The sequence below is a fragment of the Macrosteles quadrilineatus genome, unplaced genomic scaffold, assembly GCF_028750875.1.
Source record: "Macrosteles quadrilineatus isolate MER2022 unplaced genomic scaffold, UCM_ALF_1.0 Scaffold_2__2_contigs__length_208266976, whole genome shotgun sequence".
Taxonomy (NCBI): Eukaryota; Metazoa; Arthropoda; class Insecta; order Hemiptera; family Cicadellidae; genus Macrosteles; species Macrosteles quadrilineatus.
Genome location: NW_026542595.1, coordinates 124,650,872 through 124,664,266, shown reverse-complemented (window position 1 = coordinate 124,664,266; position 13,395 = coordinate 124,650,872). Strand labels below are relative to the sequence as shown.

The following is a 13,395-nucleotide window of genomic DNA, read 5'->3' as shown; positions in this document are numbered from 1 at the left end:
ACAAGTCAACTATTGCAAGTTTATAAGTTGATTAAATTTTAAAGCTGAGTTTTTATTGATATCTGGAAAAAGGAATATTTTATTTCAAAAACACACAAAGGCAAGGTATTTATGTAAAATATAGGACTTGTCATCAATTTTCATGTTAGTACAGAACTTTGCAGAAACCTGTTCAGACAAAGCATTTTGCAGGAAATCCCAAGTGGAAATATTATAAATTTGGAAAATCATTTGCAACTTTTTGTAACTTTTAAAGCAAATGGATCTACTTCAGTAATATATAATCTTCTTAAAGGTTAAAAGTAAAATTAAATCAGTCAAATGCAATGAAATGGACTTATGTTTCTTGGAATAGGCCTAGGCTAGTCCTGACTTTGGAAAGTTTTTTACTGTACTGTTCATGCCTAAAGCAAACATTTGCCATAGCAAAATGTCAGTTACTGGTAAATTCTCTGAATTTAATGAAGAAGTGGAAGATCTTAGTAATTATTTGGAAAGATTTGAGTTGTACATAAAAGCTAATTCTGTGAAGGAAACAGAAAAAGTTCCATTATTCCTTACTGTTATAGGGCCTAAAGTTTTTGGAGTTTTGAAAAACTTATTGCTTCCCAAAAAGCTTGCTGATGAAACTTATGACAATTTAATTAAGGCTTTAAAGGGTCATTTCACACCAGAAAAGTCAATTATTTCTGAAAGGTGTAAATTTCACAAAAGGTTCCAAAAAGATGGGGAAACGTTAGCTCAGTACGCAGTGGAGATTAAACATTTAGCTGCTTCTTGTGATTTTGGTAATTTCTTAAACGATGCCATGAGGGACCGCTTTGTTAGTGGGATAAAAAACGAGGATATTCAACAACGGTTGATGACAGAGACCGATTCAAATTTTTCGCAACTCTTTGAACTTGCTTGTAGGCTAGAGGCTGCAAGGAAGGAAGTCAAAGGATTTCATTCACAGGGAGAAGTGGGTGAAATAGATTTTGTAAAATCGTACAGACACAGTTCTAAGCCTAGTGGGGGTAAAAACAATTTCCAAAAGCCAAAACTAGGTTATGTCAAAGGTAATAACCTCATGGAAAATAAGAAAGACTATAAATGCTACAGGTGTGGCAAAACTGGTCATAATTGTAATATGTGTTTCTTCAAAGGAGCACGATGTCACTCTTGTGGTAAAATAGGCCATTTGTCGAGTGTTTGTAAGCAAAAACATGGAAAGCCTAAACCTACTAGTAATAGGTCAAGAGTAAATTTTGTAACTGATAGTCCAGATGAAGATGTAAATACTTGCTATGATTTACAGTGTGTTTCTTTGATAAATGAAGTTTCTTTTGATAACAATTATCGAACCACCTTGATGGTCGAAGACAAACCATTGGATATGGTTATTGACACCGGTGCTATTATGACTGTTTTACCTAAACATATTTATGATGATAAATTTAGTCATATAAATTTAAGGCCTACTGAGTTGCAGCTGAAGTCGTACACTGGACACCCATTGGATGTTTTGGGAGAGTTCAAAGCCGCAGTTTCGCACGAAGGAAAGGACTACCATCTACCTGTAGTGGTTGTAGGAATCACCGATCATCGACAGCCAGCACTGTTGGGACGTAATTGGCTACATCAGTTGAAGTTGGACTGGAACAGGATATTACAGGTTGGATCTGGAAATAATGCAGGCAAGTCTAGCCATAATGTTTCTACTTCTACCGCTTCTGTAGAAAATGACTTGAAAAGTAAATTTATGGATGTTTTTGAAGGGCAAATGGGTCTAATTAAAGGTATCACAACGGAGATTGCTGTAGATGAAGAGGCGACTCCAATTTTTTGTAAGGCTAGACCTGTTCCATATGCTTTAAGAGAATCAGTCGAGAAAGAACTTGATAATCTTGTTAAATCTGATGTTATTTATCCAGTCAAAGATAGCCAGTGGAGTACACCCTTGGTTTGTGTTTTAAAACCTGACGGAAAATCAGTGCGACTGTGTGGGGATTTCAAAGTAACCTTAAACCGAGTCTTGAAAAATTCGGAGCATTATCCACTCCCTACATCAGAAGATATTTTCACAAAACTTTCAGGTGGGAAAATATTTTCAAAAATTGATTTGACTTCAGCCTATTTGCAGTTAGGTGTAGGCGAAAAATCGCAACCATTCTTAACGGTAAACACCCACAAAGGTCTTTTCAGGTACAAAAGACTACCCTTTGGGATTACGAGTGCACCTTTTCAGTTCCAAGCGGTCATGGACCGGATCCTAAAAGGATTAAATAGTACATACTGTTTTCTGGATGATATTTTGATTGTAGGCCACAACATGCAAGATGCAGTAAACAAAACCGAAGCTCTTCTAGTGCGACTTAAAGAATTCGGTATCAAGGCTAACTACCAGAAAAGTGAGTTCCTTAAACCCAGTTTGAATTTCCTTGGACATAGGATTGATGAGTTCGGAATACACCCTACCGATAAACTAGTTAAAGCTATTTTGGATGCACCCGAGCCTACCGATGTTACCCAGCTAAGAGCCTATCTAGGCCTATTGAATTTTTATGGGCGTTTTCTCCCTAACCTATCCACGTTGTTATACCCATTGCATCAGTTGCTTCATAAAGCCAAACCCTGGCAATGGAATTCAGAATGTTCAAAAGCTTTTAATGAGAGTAAACTGCTTTTAACTCAAAGTAATGTTTTGGTACCTTATGATCCAAAGTTGAAAATCCAAGTGACATGCGATGCAAGCCCTTATGGGATCGCCAGTGTTATGTCTCACACTATGCCGGACGGATCTGTCCGACCAGTTGCGTATGCTTCTCGAAGTCTTACAAAATCCGAAATGAACTATGCTCAGTTAGATAAAGAAGCCCTTGCTATCATATTCGGAGTAAAGAAATTTCACAAATATATTTTTGGTCGATCATTCACATTGATTACGGATCATGCCCCTTTAACAGCACTCCTAGGAGAGAAAAAGGGTATCCCAGTTCTTGCAGCTGCCCGCATGCAACGTTGGGCAATAATTTTGTCTGCGTATGACTACCACATCATATATCGAAAAGGTTCTGAAATTGTAGAAGCTGACGCTCTTTCACGTCTTCCTAAGAAACTCGACCCAAACTCTGAAGATATTTCAGTTATTCAGTTTTTTGCTCCATTTCCAGAACTACCTCTCACAGCAAAAGAAATAAGTCTTGCAACCCGAAGAGATCCGTTGTTTTCTAAAGTCTTAGATTTGACACTTCAAGGCTGGCCTACACATTTAGATAAGGATGAGCCATTAAGAGCTTTCTTTCTGAGAAAGAACGAACTTTCAGTTGAAAATGGTTGTATTCTTTGGGGAAATCGAGTCCTCATTCCTACTAAATTTCAAAAACACCTCTTAGACATGTTACATGAAGAACATCCTGGTGTTTGCAAAATGAAAGCTTTGGCCAGAAGTTTTGTGTGGTGGCCTAAAATTGATGACCAAATTGAAAATGTTGTTAACACTTGTGAGATTTGTCAAATGACCCGTAAATCTGCCCCTAAGCTGCCTCTACAGCCGCCACGGCTGTAGAAAATCCTTTTCAACAGCCTTCACAAATAGATTTTGAAGGCCACTGCCACAGTGGCCTTCAAAGAAATGGCAGCGTGTGCACCTAGATTTCGCTCAGAAGGATGGTGTTTATTTTCTGATACTAGTGGACAGTTTCTCTAAATGGGTCGAAGTATACCAAATGAATGGTACCAACGCCTCAAAAACTATTGAAAAATTACGTACATGCTTTGCCGCATATGGAGTTCCGGAGAACATCATCACAGACGGAGGACCGCCTTTTAGGTCAGAAGAATTTGAAAGTTTTTTGAGATTCAATGGAATAAATCACATTTTCTCCCCTCCATATCATCCGGCGAGTAACGGCCAAGCAGAGTCTATGGTGGGTACTTTTAAAACATCTCTCTTAAAGCAAGTACTCCAAGACAACCTCAAGGGCCAAAATCGGACTTTGCAGCACAAACTGGATTGTTTCATGTTCGCTTACCGAAACACACCTCACTCAATCACTGGTAGAACACCTTCGGAACTATTTTTGGGTTTTCAGCCTAGAACCAGATTCACTCTGCTAAAACCAGATTTCAAAAGCAACATGGAGAGCAAGCAACAGAAAATAAAAGAATCCAGTGACCAACATAGAGGAAAATGGAGGTCGTTCACACTAGGACAGGAAGTCTGGGTCAAAAGTATCCGTAACGAAGAAACAAGATGGATGCCGGGAGTTATTATCAAGTGTATCAGTCCTGTGACTTACATTGTTAGCGTAAGGGGACAGAAACGGTTTGTACATGCCGATCATTTGAAAGAGTTGGAAGGTGAATTGCCCATTATGAGAAGAGAAGAACCAGAAATCACTCCTCCACGACCCTTACCAGTGCTATCACCAAGCAAAAGTCTGGTCGAACCTCCTATACATGTTGATCAATCACAGAGTCCCACGAGATCACCACCACCTCGGAAATCTTTACCACCTCAGAAATCTCCATCACCTCGGAAATCTCCATTACCTAAAGGAAGTATAACTCACGAACAAGAACCCCTGCGGAGGTCCAAAAGGATGATAACGGCCCCGCAGAAACTTAATCTTTAGTAGACAAGAGAACAAGTTCGCAGCAAGATTAAGTTAATTTTATTTTACATTTGACAAACAATGAATTTTATGTTGAAATGAAGATGCTGCGAACATTTATAAAAGAAGAGTTATTTTATTTTATTTTCAAGAAGAGTTTAAGTTTTTTTTTAAAGGGGAAAGGAGTGTTGTATATTAAATCATAAATAATAATTATCAATACGAAGTCACTGCAAGTTATATTCAATGCTTAATGCTTACTAAGAAAGAAACAGGAATACATGCTAAAGCTCAAAGGTCAAAGGCTGAAGACCAAGAACTGGAGAGGATTGACTTCTCTTCTGTATGAACTGTGAGTATAGCAAGAGAGTAAAATGTGCACTTGTTAGGGTTAATATTTTCCCCCTAAAAATATACAATAGCTTCAAGAATGTCTTTAGACTTCCATCTCTCCATCCCCCTTCAACAAACACACTTCAGCTCAATGAAAAGTTTATTTTGAACATAAAATTACTGTGTTTGAGATTTTGCTGTGTAAACGGTAGAAGAGAGAAATAATGTTGCGATTGTATTTAGTTACACGAAAAAAACCAGTTGGGTTGTAGAGAAAAACACATTTTAAATATTTTTGTAATGTCCACAAATGTTTGATATTATTCCTGTAACATGACTGTTTGGCAGCTCAATTCATACAATTGAAAAACAACAATACTGGTCCCATTTGGAACTGATTTGTTTATTCTCCTCGCAACAAAATTTCCAATATGAGAATCACTATGTAAACAATCAGTTTTAACAAGTGAGTATTATTGTTTTCGATCGATGTCGTACAGAAAGTCACAATATATTTCTAGAATTGTGGTATTTATTTTGTCATTGGTTATTTTCTCCTTTCGTGGTAAACTGTTATTTCTACTCATGTAAAAATGAACAGTAAATGTGTTTGTATTTTTACTATAACGACCAATGTAAACAATCATTGCTTTATTAAAAGTTCCAAGTGGTCTTGACACCTTTAAATGCAGTTATTGAATGTTACCTGTACGTATATTGGACTTAGAGTAAATTGTTATTCATTATGCCTTATTATAATTATTAATTGTGCTGTACATGTTAATCGGGGGCGTTGATGCAACTTACAAATTATTGTTTATATTAGGTTACGTAGGTATTGAAAAAAATAAATGGTTCAATGCTTAGTATTTATTCCGTATATGTGCCTCCAAACGAGTTTTTTTTATTTTGAAATCTTACTTTATAGTTTTGTACCTCCTGAATCAAAATATACCAATAATTTTTCAACGCTGATGAATATTTCTCAAGATATCGCTGTAAAAATATACAAAACTACAATAAACGAGGTAGGATTTATGCCATTTACAAGTGGAATGAACTGTGGGTTAACTAAGCCTACAGCTGACTGTTTTCATCCATACTACAAGCAACTGGAAGTAACAACTTATGCACTTTATTAACTCACTCTGATTTTGTCATCGGCAATATGCCTAGTGACGTCATTTTACTTCACTAAAAAAACACAAATCAAAAATACTCATACGTGCTGCGTAGTGCTAGTCTGCTACGCCGTCATAAGTTCAGGTTAAGTGAGAAAGACATGTTTGATGAGAAGAATAACATCGTTGATTAAACATGATAACATCGTTGTAGAAACATTTCAAGTCTCTATATTTAGGCATGTCAGGGTGGTAGATCGTGCTTTATGCGAATTGGTGACTGAATTAAGTGTTTTGAAGTTAGGTTAGTTTGGAAGATAAAGTTTAGGTTTTAATGCATCGAGTTGTTAGTTTATATCACTCGCAGACTGTTTTTGTAAAATTAAAAACCTGAGAAAAGCATTCCAAGTTACTATTTAAAAAATGCTTAAATTTTAATTAAGTTAACGAGTTTAATTAAGACGTGTCGAGATACAATTATACATGACATATTATTGGTTTCCAATAGGAGGAATAAAATTGGGACACCGTAAAGTGTTTACCTCTCAATACTTCAGTAACGAATGATATTAGAGCAATAAAAAAAACTTAATTGTTTTTCGAGCTAAATCAGAAGGTGGAATGAAAATAAAATATATAAAGGATTTCACTATATTACAAATATTTAAAAATCTGTCAAAAATATAAAACACACCCCTCTTCCAATAGTCCGATATAGCGGGTTTTGGTTTATGTTTTGGTAAATTTTCCTAATGATATCCTTGAAAGAAACAGAAGTCTTGATTGACGAAAAATAAACAAAAACCAAAACAAATGGAAGAGATTCCAATCACATGTTTAATTAGCGTGGGGGGAAGATAGAAAAGTTTTTACACTCCATATTTTTCGACTACTGGACGACCTCTAGTATAATTTAAAATAACTCTATGTTTAAATTAAACATTGGCGTTATAGGTTGCCATTGTGTAAATGTAAACGAAACAAAGAATCATAGCATATGTAAAAATCAAGCCACGAACTAATCACAGTACAAAGGGAAAAATTGAATGACGATCAAATAATACAGAGAAGGTCTATTGTATAGGAACATGGTTTATGACTATCTTTAGGTTATTGCCAAGTAAATGAAAAAAGTAATTAAAACAATTTTTTTTATTAAAAAGATTTTACAGTTTTACAATGAAAGTTGCTTGCATTCACATTGAAAACATCTTTTTACAATAATCTAATATGATACTGTTTGTTTAAATTTGCTTGCTTATCATGTGCTAAAAACGGATTTTTGTTGATTCCTAATAATTCATCTCACCAAATATAAACCCATAAGGCCTCTTAAGCATCTTTTAAGTTGCTAATATTAGTAAATAACTTCAACTTCGATTAAGTAAATATTAATTCGTAACATATAACTTAAATTTCAGTATCCTGTTAGGTTATTATATGCTTTACATTATTAAAAAGTCATACAAATCCACCTCTTCCTTACCTTCTTTTCTTCCATTTGAACTGTCAACATGTCCTGCATACTTTTCTTCATTCGATCTTCCAATGTTGATTTCACCAGATTCTTAAAGTCCGTCCAAACCTCGTCTTTGAGATTGTTGGGCTTATTGAAGGTGAATGTAACATCCTCGATGACTACAAAACATTCTTTGATGCTCGGTGCTGAGTTGACGGTGAAAACGGCTTGGCTATCTTTGAATTGAAGATTCTTTATAAGTTGTGTGAATACACGCCTTCCATTTATTTCCTTTATGGTGATTTCAGCATCCATCTTCAGGTCGTATGTCATTAAGTAAGCAGTCGAAGAGCCTCCGTTCGACATATCGACATATTCGATGGATATCGAAGAGGGTTGATCCAATGGTTGACTGCGGCTAACTGTTTCCCGGTGCGTAAGTTGTACTTTGTTTACTTCAAAAACAAAGAGTACTGGTCTATCATCTTCCACTTTCACACCATTGATAGAGGATAATTTGTTGGGTGTGATTACCTTTGCGATTTCTTCCTTCAACACATCAATGGACTTAGTACGCCTGTAAGATGACGCCAGTTCATCACTTAAGCCGAAGTTGTTGGAAGCTGCGAGAGTCAGTAGAGATGTGAAGCACAAGAGCTGCAGTACCACCATGTTGTAGTCTCTAACTGTAGTGATGTGGCAGCAGACTGTATTTAGCCAACTTTAAATATTAATAGCTCACAATAATGGCCACGATTAGTGTTAAGTGGCATATGGCGTACACAAGGTTATATTTAATCGGCAACAGAACATACCGTTAAAAAATTCAAGTTTGGAAGATCGAATGTGTTACAACAAATTCATAATTTATTGAACGCCACACTCCTAAATAGACGTATTTTAAGCAGCTATTTTCATAAATATAAAAAAATGTGTGAACAATGAATAGTTTTCTAATCTTACTGCCAAAGGAATGCACTTTGTGAAATAAACATTTTAGCTGTAAAAACACTTTTTTAGTTAATTCTAGTTATAAATACATTTGCAATCTACTCAACATACATATAATACGGTATACGTAGATACGTACACCTTTAAAGAATGTTTGATTTATTTTATGTCAAGTTATTTTATTTTTTTTATATTTAACTTTCCAAGGACTTGATTACACCCTTCACATTAATTTTTGTGGAATTAAATTTTCTTGTGACAAGCTGGCCTTAAAAAGTAAACGGACGAAACTCTTGTTTACAGTGTAATGGTGACAGACAAGACCATAACACACGAATTAACCTGGTTTCGCAAGAGCTCTGATAGAGTTTTGACTATCTAGTTAAAGATATACTAAAATACCCCCGCCGCAGCAAACCTGCAGACTAAGCGAATTTCCATTTGACTGATTGGATTTATACTGAAATGTCTACTTAAAAATATAACATTTATTCTTTATTTAAATAGAATTAGTTTAACAAGTACTTAGGTTTGCTGCATCAGGGAGGGTAAAACTGTTTTTTTTTTTTTTTTTTTGTAAAATGTGAATAGTTAGTAAGAAATGAAAACATTTTCCAAATTTGATCAAAATATTTCACAAACAAGCAAACTACAACAGTTTACTTATTCTCCATAAGAATAACATGGGAATTTTAAATTTACAATTTTTTTGAATTTTCTCCGTAACCATTAGTCGCATAATAACGCTTCAATATACTAAATTATTTGTTTTTTTAAGCTCTACAAAATGATTTGGAAAAAAATTGCTAAATTTTTGTTTTTTGGGTCAAAAATGGGAAAAACCTATTTTTACCCCATAAAACCCCCCGTAAACCCCCGTTCCCATGGTCCGATCATGCTGGATCGCGAACTCGTTCGAATAAACGTACGTTTACACGTTTGTACCAAATTTCATCAAAATCGGATCATTTTTGCTCGAGTTATCGTGCTGACGGACACATATATATATATATATATATATGAATTTGAACAGATGGTGTTTTTGGCCTCTAGGGACCTCAAAACGAAAAAAAAAATCGGTCCCGCGTCCAGGTCTTACCATGAGTACTACGGTAATAGCTTATTCCCTATATGGGAAATTCGCTAAAAACAAGCACAGTATTCTCTGTGTAAAATTAAATTTATGTTCTATCAGATTAATATTATATTACATAACAAAGCATTCTGGCGAATTCCCGTTATTTGTTAATTAAAACTCAATCATTATTGTGTGGATTTGATATTGTGTCGCGCGGGTTAGATGGATACGCGGGGAACGAGCAGTGGTAGTTGACACAGTAAATCAATTGTTAGGGGTGGTAGACACCATTCTTAACTGTTAGGGGTAGTTTTCTGGTAAATCGTGTGACATTCTTGCCGACAGATGGAATCATTTTTTGGACCCAACTAAGCACATAAAACAGTTTATGAAACAAAAACATTAGACTCGCGCACTGGATAATTAATAAACAACGCAAAGAGAAGTGAGAAGAGTATACCGTTTGTTTGATATAGATTGGTTCATTCCCTCTATTGTCTGTATACCCAAAGGATTGTACACAAAACATGTGGAGAGGTAGGTCATTGAAACAACCCCGCTGGGAATTGGGTATAAGATTGATGAGTGGGACCTTTGTTAGGAGTTTCTAATTAAATATATTTCGTAGTTGCTAGACATTTATTTGTAATAAAAACCATAAAACCACAATAAAGCTATTGTAATATATTTAGAAACTTTATGTTTTATCAAAGAATTAGAAATGTTAGATACGTATTATATTTTCCAAACTGATAAAACTAAAATCACGAGTTTCTGTTACAAATACAATTGTTGTTCCCAAAACAAAAGTTGTTGAGAACAAGTTTGTACGGACTTCCTACTGAAACTTTGGCCATTTCAGCTTTGTTTCGATTATTGTGGTATCACAAAAGAATTATGCGATAAAATATATTTTAAAGAGTGGTGTAACCACTATACCTACAAGGCTGTTACATTGCTGCAATACTGATCAAGAAGACATTTGTATGAGTTGGCCTCATAGTCATTCCATCCAATCGCATCACATAAAATTGTCCAATAATTTTTATTTATGCTTAACACATTTGTAAAAGAAACATCATTTCAATTAGTAAATGATATTTTATATTACAAACACCAATCAATGATAATTTATATTTTATTTAAACAAAATGATGCAATATGAATTTAATACAAGTTATTAACTCAACGTCCAATTTTTCTTTCTAAAAATCCTTATTTTTCAATGTTATTCATCCTCCACATTTGTTATTTCCCACGGTAAGATGGAAGTCTTAACTCTGAACCACTTCCCTCTCAAGCTTCACTCTAGTGTTTCAACGAGCCTTGGCGAGTGCCTTAAAAACTTCTACGAGTGTCGTAAAGACTATTAACGCGAGTTGCGTACACTACTTTACCTACGACCGTTTTTTAATTACTATCAATCTGGATTTAATTACTAACAATCACTAATGATAACTTTTTAGAGAGGTTATGTTTTCGTGTATTGTCATTGCCACTGATAGTGATGCAACGACTTGTTGTATAATCAGCTGATTTCCTGTAATTACGTGTTTGTTAAACTTCGTTAAATATTACATTGCTAACAGCATTCTTACCATAAATAATATTGTATCAGGTACAATTCGGCAAATATTTCATTTATTTTTGGACTTCCACCAACTTAATTAAGAATACGCGAGTAACAACATGAACAAGTCGGATCAACAATTAAATTGGTCAACTGATCAGCTGATCAGCTGATTAGTTGACGTTCGAAGCATTACAATTTTAATTCTTTTGTCTCAATACTTGAACCTCATTGGTCCGTTACCTGTGTGGATATGACAAAACTATGCGGATATGAAAGTAAACAGCTGTAAAGTGAAACTTTTCAATTCTAAGAACTGGACTGAAATGGCTACTTTAAAAAACGGTCGTAGGTAAATAATATTTTCATGATATGTGGTGGATCCTTTACATTTCACCCAAGACCACGGAAGACCCAATCTTCATCTAAGATGTACATACAAATCTAATTGATAAAAAATACCCAAATATAGAAACGTGTATGTTAATCTTAGCATATAAATGAATTTAGAAACGAATTCTCCATAACCAGGAGTCTCTATCGTGCATATTAATATATTATATTATGTTTAGGTACTTATACATACCATAGTCTTGCAACTGTTGCAGATTTTCAAAATCTTTTATCTTGCGACAAGCAATGCTTAATTTTATTCACAAGTAATTTGTGTAACTAGTGGGCGAAGTGGCACTTTGCTGCATACGAGATAAATGTTTACGCAAGGCCGTAGGTGAGTGTGGAAAGTTTCTCTAGTGCAAAAAGGCAAAATGCACTCGTGTTACACATTATATTTTTCCTACAGTTATTATAAAGCATAGAAATAATTAGTTTTTCAAACACTAAAAACACGTTTTAGCTTAGGTTCAAATCCAAACGTTGAACGAAATTGGAAACACTGCAACGGCTGATCGTAGTGGTAGTATTTATTTATTTATTGACGGACAAACCATTACATACAGAATACAATTATTAAAAAAAATTATCTGTGTTCCCAACCTAATTCCAAGCGTACGCGGATTACGTACATAATAAAAGCACGCTGCTTTGTGTTGTTTGGTTGGAATACTGGTGTGCGACAAAGTAAAAAGTGTTCGGCAAAGTAAGTAAATGCAGCAATTAGCAGATTTATGTACTATAATCAGTGCAGGGAAGCCCACTTTCTCGTTTCTTAATCTGGACGTATTTCCATATTTCATTTTGAAGTTTTTTACAACACTCAAAACCTTATAGTAATATTGCACTCACAGTCAAGACATTTGCCTATATCGATTGATGTTAGTCCATAAATGCCGTTAAGCTATCTGTAAAATCACGACAATCCTACCACTTAGTTGAGTTGACTGATAAATGGTGTAATTTAACAGAATAATTTAGGGATTAATAATTTTTGTAATTTTTTTTAAGATACATAAAAGAAATATTCGTTTTATTGAAAGTAAAGGAACGAATATAAAGTACTTATGAATATAAATCGGTCCTCGCGTCGTCCAATGACATGATCTGATCGACATGATTAGGAAAATTCTGCACACGACGTGATTATGAAGGAACGATGTGTGAATCTTTTATAAACACACGTGTCTGACCTAAATATTAGAAAATCAAACTTTAACTGAGTACAATTTAGGTTCCGAATTACTATGGATGCATTTAGATTTTCATACATAAAACTGTTGTGTATGTCCAGTTATTATTTATTTATGTTCTAGATAAACTTCAACAGATATTTTACGATATTTTGGATCCTTTTACCTCACACTAGACCGCAGACGACCCCAAACTTCATCTTAGATAAATGGATTTGGGGAAAAATATTTTAAGCCAAGAGTCTTTCTCTTGTACGATGCATGGCTATATTATTGACTACACTAGATACAGATACTACAGATTACAGATTACAGTCATGAAACTGTTGCAGATTTTCAAACTCTTTAAGCTTGCAAAAACCATGTTGAGTCTTATTCGCAATTAGGTGGACAACAATGCTAAAATGAATCTCAGCTGATCATCAGGGATCAGCAGGGATGCCAACATATGAACTTGTTTTGATCCTTTAACAGGTAATTTGGTTGCATATTAGAACTGCATTCCACTTTAGAATTACCACGCATTTTAGCACCAATCGCCAAGTGTTTTATTGTATTGCATTGTATTGTATTGTATTGTATTGTATTGTATTGTATTGTATTGTATTGTATTGTATTGTATTGGAATGTGTCCCTTTGTATTGTAATCACGTCCCAACATCCGAGATCGTTATTCTGGATTATTGCGGGTTGATTGTGGCC

The 13,395-nt window shown here is 34.8% G+C and overlaps 1 protein-coding gene across 1 annotated transcript; it reads left to right on the top strand.

The window, feature by feature from the left end:
- Positions 1–3,707: 3,707 nt before the first annotated feature.
- LOC128984857 (uncharacterized protein K02A2.6-like) lies at positions 3,708–4,616 on the top strand. Its single transcript, XM_054404226.1, has one exon. The coding sequence runs from the start codon at positions 3,708–3,710 to the stop codon at positions 4,614–4,616; it is 909 nt and encodes a 302-aa protein (XP_054260201.1).
- The last annotated feature ends 8,779 nt before the right edge of the window (positions 4,617–13,395 follow it).